This window comes from Carlito syrichta, unplaced genomic scaffold, assembly GCF_000164805.1.
Source record: "Carlito syrichta isolate Samal-C Ts95f unplaced genomic scaffold, Tarsius_syrichta-2.0.1 Scaffold314290, whole genome shotgun sequence".
NCBI classification, from domain to species: Eukaryota; Metazoa; Chordata; class Mammalia; order Primates; family Tarsiidae; genus Carlito; species Carlito syrichta.
The window spans coordinates 418,498-424,595 of NW_007258386.1; the positions used below are offsets into that span (position 1 = coordinate 418,498).

At 39.9% G+C, this 6,098-nt stretch overlaps 1 protein-coding gene across 2 annotated transcripts in view; it reads right to left on the bottom strand.

Moving 5' to 3' along the window:
* SMARCC1 (SWI/SNF related, matrix associated, actin dependent regulator of chromatin subfamily c member 1) overlaps window positions 1-6,098 on the bottom strand; it is a 212,187-nt gene that overhangs the window by 168,331 nt on the left and 37,758 nt on the right. For both annotated transcript variants that reach the window (XM_008071323.1, XM_008071322.1), the window contains exon 3: window positions 448-533. In XM_008071323.1, the coding sequence (XP_008069514.1) occupies window positions 448-521 (74 nt within the window). In that variant the 5' untranslated portion in view covers window positions 522-533. The remainder of the gene's footprint in view (window positions 1-447; window positions 534-6,098) is intronic.

Genomic DNA, 6,098 nt, shown 5'->3' on the forward strand with positions numbered 1-6,098 from the left:
AGCCCAGCAGGTTGAGGCTGCGGTGGCCGGGAGCGGTCACTGCACTCCAGTCTGGGCGACGGAGTGAGACTCCAACTCAAAAAAAACAACAACAAAAAACTGCTTTCTATCCAATTTGTATATAATGCACATTACAAGTTCATCGTACACACACATTTCGTACCGTCTAATCTAATAATGCATGCCTGTTATCTATATATAATCATGTATCAGAAATAACTTGCAAAGTTATAAAACTTACCTAAAAAAGTTACAGAACTTACAAAAGTTGTTGATTGGGGGGAATGTAGGAATAAAGTAAATTAGGGCACTTGATAAAACAAGACCTACTTTATACTTCATCATTGTGTGTTTACCAAATTCTCTACCACTATACAAAGGAACAGGATTTAAAGTTAGGTAATTCAAAAATCACATCAAAACATGCAAATAAATACAAAAACTTACCATCCCTGTTCATTTTTATACTTGTAAGCAGCCCCAAGAATGTGACACAAAGTGCCTCCAGCTTTGAAGTCCATGAAACATTTTGCCTAAAGGTGACACAAATTAAAGATGAGAAAAATAAAAGTTCTGACAAATGTATTCACTTCTGAATTCAGTTACATAAACTCAAAGATCTAAACAAGTACCAACTTAATAACCTCCTTGCTTTCTTGAATAAACTGAGGTATATAAATTCCAAAGGAAGATTTTAAAATTTCCTTTTAAATCCTACTACCATATTACTTGAAAATAGTCTGTGAAAAGCAAGATTTATGAAAGATATCAAAATGCCTCAAAGTGAAACACTAGTGGACAAAATAGTGATATACTAGAAATTCCACTTATTTGTTTTTATTTTTTTTTGAGTTGGAGTCTCACTCTGTCGCCCAGACTGGAGTGCAGTGGCACATTCCTGGTCACCACAGTCTCGACCTGCTGAGGCGGAAGGATCGTCGGAGCCCAGACCACTTGTAAATTTAAAAATCCGATTTTTAAAACATAAAATTTGTTATACACATAACTTCTAACAATACGGTTTTGGTGTAGAATAAGAAAAACTAGCATATCTGATTCTTTCCCCATTTACATTCTTCACTTTAAATTTTAAAAAATTATAATGTTATTATAATATTTTAATGGCCACTAAACATGGTATGACTATATTAAACTATATTTAACTTATAGCTATAATCTGTGCCACAATTTAAAAGATTTACACTTTATGGATTATAAAATATAGCTCAGGCCGGGCTCAGTAGCTCAGCCTGTATTCCTAGCACTTCGGGAGGCTGGGGCGAATGGACTGCCTGAGTCTGTGGATTCGAGACCACCCTGGGCACCTTGACAAGACTTCATCTCTATAATAAGTCAAAAATTAGCCGGGTGTGATAGCGCATGCCTGTAGTTTCTGCTACTTGGAAGACTGAGACTGAAGGATTGCCGGAGACCAGCAGGTCAGCGCTGGGGTGACCGTGAGTATGCCACGGCACTCCAGCCTGAGCCATAGAGTGAGACTCCAACTCCAAAAAAATACATATATAGCTCAAATTAAATCAAATGCTGGGTAACTTCCACATTATGGAAGTGAAAACTTAAATTGAGCATCAATGAGGCTGAATAGGATGAAGTGTTATTAGAGGATGTAAGTGGTAGCACATGTTGTAGTCTTTTTTTTTTTTTTTTTTTTTTAAGTGAGAAAGCAGGATTTATTGAGAGAACAGAAAAGCTCCCACAGTGGGAGGGGACCCAAAAGGGTTACCCATGTCTGTAGTCTTAGCTACTTAGGAGGCTGAGGAAGATTGCTTCAACCCAGGAGTTTGAGGCTGCCAGCTAGCTATGACCATGCCACAACACTCCAGCCTAGGCAACAAAGATCTCATCTCTAAAATAAAATTTAAGAAAATTTTTTTTCTGAATCAGATTCTCATTCTGTTGCCCAGGCTGCAGTGCAATGGCACGCTCACGGCCACCGCAGCCACGATCCGCTGGGCTCAGGGATCCCTCAATCTTCCAATCTTCCAAGTAGCTGGAACTAAAGGCATGCGCCAACATGATCAGCTAATTTTTTGATTTAGTGTAGACACGAAGTCTCGTCATGTTGCTCACACTGGTCTTGAACTCCTGAGCTCAGGCAATCCTCCCAAAGAGCTGGGATTACAGATGTGAGCTACCACGCCCAGTTTAAAATGAAAATTTTAAAAATAAGTTAGCTTCATTGCTGCTTAGACATACATACTGAGCAGAACAGAACAATAAAGCATCTATATATATAATTTAAGATTACGGCCGGGCAACCCCTTCAGGTCCCCTCCCACTGTGGAAACCTTTCTGTCTTCTCAACAAATCCTGCTTTCTCAGAAAAGATTAAAGGTCAATTTCTCAACAGATTTTAAATCAGAAAAATGAAATCATAGCCTATACATGCTTAAGACAGACAAAATACCTTCTATCCAACCACTATCGGAACAGATGATTAGGATCAAGCAGAAAACAGACCTTCAATTTTCCAGTGGTAAGATCTGAATAAAAGCATACAGGAAGACTCATGAACCTGTCAAAGGTATAGATTCCAGTAAAGAAGTGCAATAGGAAAAGCATTCCTAAAAATGTGGCAGAATAAAAAAAGAGGGCAGGGGAGAGGACTCTCCACATATCAAAGATTCTTAGAGCTTTCATGGAAATGGATTTGGGATTATGGTTCTCAAACAAGCTCAGTATCAGAATCAACCGTATAAAAAAGTGGTATACAGAATCAGGGAATGGAAAGAGGGAGAGAGACAAGAGACTTCTCAAGGATACCACTGCTTCCTGACTGTACCTCTCCAACCCCCTCACACCCACCTGGCCCACCATCCCCATGCAGAAGAGGCCCTGCCCTAACTCACCATGACTGTCATTCAAAAAAAAACCCCTCATGTTCTTATACACTGTCTAAAGGCAAAGCACAGAATGTTAGAGTAAATTATTTTTTATTAGTACTGAAAAAGTCAAAGAAGAAAAAGTCAACAGGGTAACAAAAACAGCTTTCCAGAGCAAGATGCTGCCTTACATGAGTATCTCAACAGGTGCACCCTCCAATTCGTCTCTCTGGGAGTCAAGGACAGTTCTAACAAGCTGCCTCTATTTCCAGCTGTGTGACCCAGTTGCTTTTAAAAACTGGTCTATCCTTGGCTAACTAAATTGGAAATTTAACCTAATCTTATTCTGGGTATATATAAGTGGTATCACCCTACCTATTTATAGTCCATGTAAAATTCTACTGAGCTCAATGAAAGTTAATAAAGATATATCTACTACAATACATAAAAATGTTCTAAATATCTTCCATAGTGTCCTTATTTCTTTATTCCTTTGATTTAGTCATTAAAGACAAAGTAGTGCTAACAATTGGTGATGAGGAACAGAATGGTATGTGCTTTTATGGGTAGAGTATAAACATTTATAATACCATATTTAGATCTATTGACCAATAAATAAATGTGCCAAAAAATAGATATGAAGAAGTAAACAAAGAAGCAGAGAATGACTCCAAGAAACCAAAAAAGTTCACAGAAAACCGCACTTATAATCAAATGTTAAAAATTATCGAGGGAAGAAAAACAAATCATTTAGATTCCAGAATCCTTTTGCCTCACAAAGTAAGACAAAAGTCAACTATTCCATAAATTTCTTTATGTATTTTACCTACTTTGGAGTTAGTTTTATCTAACAAGCAGAAAACTTATCATGAGGCACTAATCACAAATTACTTCATTTACTCCTCTCAACAATCCTATGAAGTTGACTTTTTCACTCCATTTGACAGATAAGTGCTGCTACCACCAGCAATATGGCAGACTAAATAACCATAAATTCCTATCACTAAAAACACCTACTAATGTTACATAAATAAAAGACATTATTTTATCATTTTTATTTATTTATTTTTTTGAGTTGGAGTCTCACTCTGTCGCCCAGATTGGAGTGCAGGGGCCGCTTCCAGCCACCGCAGCCTCGACCTGCTGGGCTCCGGCAATCCTTCCGCCTCAGCCTTACAAGTAGCTGGAACTACAGGCGTGCGCTACCATGCCCGGCTAATTTTTTGATTTGTTGTAGAGATGAGGTTTCGTCAAGTTGCCCAGGCGAGTCTCGAACCCGCGGGCTCAGGCAATTCACTCACCTCGGCCTCCCAAAGTGCTGGGATTACAGGCTGAGCCACCGAGCCCGGTCTTAACAGACATTATTTTAAATGGGCAGCTGAATTCCAATAAAAAAAATATCCCCAGGTGCAAATATCAAGGGGGGTGGTCACGCAGTAATCTTGTGAGGTAAAATAATGCAAGTCTAGGGTCAGATGGGTATAGGAATAATCAGGAGAATAAAAACAGACAAAAAATGTCAATCTTCATTTTTTTTTCGCGATAGGATCTGGCTCTGTTGTCCAAGCTGGAGTACAGTGGCACGACCATAGCTCACAGCAGATTCAAACTCCTGGGCTCAAGCCATCCTCCCACCTTAGCTTCCTGAGTAGCTAGCTGGGACCACAGGCACCCAATCACCATGTCTGGCTACTCTTTTTTTTTCCCTTGTAGAGTCAGGGTCTCTTTTTGTTGTTGTTGTCGCCTAGGCTGGTCTGGAACTCCTGCCTCAGTAATCCTTCTACCTTGACAGTAATATCAATTTTGATAACATTAAGTGTGAGTATTTTACTGTCTATGCAAGAACAAGAAATAAGAACTTAGACCAAAGCAAGGGAAAGTGACAGAACTAAAGCAAGCATTCACCAAACATACATATAAAAGAAAGGTCTCAAAAGGTGGAGCTATCAGAGAAAAAAATGGGCTGGAAAAAAGATATCTGCACACCAATCAGTAAAAAGGGAAAAAAGCTTCCATCTGAACATAATTTGGATTTGGAACTTAACACTAACCACTTAGTCTAGGAACACTAATCACTTAGTTTAAATTAACATAAGAATTTATTCTAGGCCAAACTCAGTGCCTCAGCCTGTAACCCCAGCACTTTGGGAGGCCAAGGAAAGCAGATTGCCTGAGTCCGCGGGTTCGAGAGCAGCACAGGCAACTTAGAGAAACCTGGTCTCTACAATAAATCAAAAATTAGCCAGTTGTGGTAGCAAGGGCCTGTAGTTCTGGCTACTTGGAAGGCTGAGGTGGAAGGATCGCCAGAGCCCAGCAGGTCGACAATGGGGTGGCCATGAGTGTGCCACTGCACTCCAGCCTAGGGGACAGAGTGAGACTCCAACTCAAAAAAAAAAAAAAAAAAAAAGACTGAGCTCGGTGGCTCAGCCTGTAATCGGGCACTTTGGGAGGCCGAGGTGAGTGAACTGCCTGACCCCACGGGTTCAAGACCCGTGCCGGTAACTTGGCAAGACCTCATCTAGACAATAAATAAAAAATTAGCCGGGCATGGTAGTACGCGACTTGGCAAGACCTCATCTCTACAATAAATAAAAAATTAGCCGGGCGTGGTAGTACACGCCTGTAGTTCCAGCTACTTGGAAGGCTGAGGCGGAAGGACCACCGGAGCCCAGCAGGTCGAGGCTGCGATGGCCGGGAGCAGCCACTGCACTCCAGTCTGGGTGACAGAGTGAGATTCCAACTCAAAAAAAAATAAAAGAATGTATTCTAAATTTGGCAGGTCCTCTGAGAGGCCTTAAAGAGTTAACTCTCCGCCCAGGTCAACAAGATAACCAAATTTCAAACACACAAACGAATTTCCAAAATTCGGACATACAAAGAAACAAAGCAATGAAGTAACCATCAACAGACAAAATATCAAAATATCAAAGTGAGAACCCTAAAGTGTTGAGATGATAGAAAAAAATATGCTTGAACAATCAGTAATGCAAAAATTATTAAAGTTAATAAAAATGAGAAAACTTAAAAAATATATGCATGCAACTCCCACAACAAATAACATTCAATGAAAATAAAAAAGTACAAATGTCAGCTTATACAGGAGACTAGACAACTATGTGTTGAAGCACAGTTAACATTTTCTGGAACTTGAAAAGGACATAAATCATCTTCTTTAAGAAACACATCTAAGCCGGCTCGGTGGCTCAGCCTGTAATCCCAGCGCTTTGGGAGGCTGAGGTGAGTGGATTGCCTGAG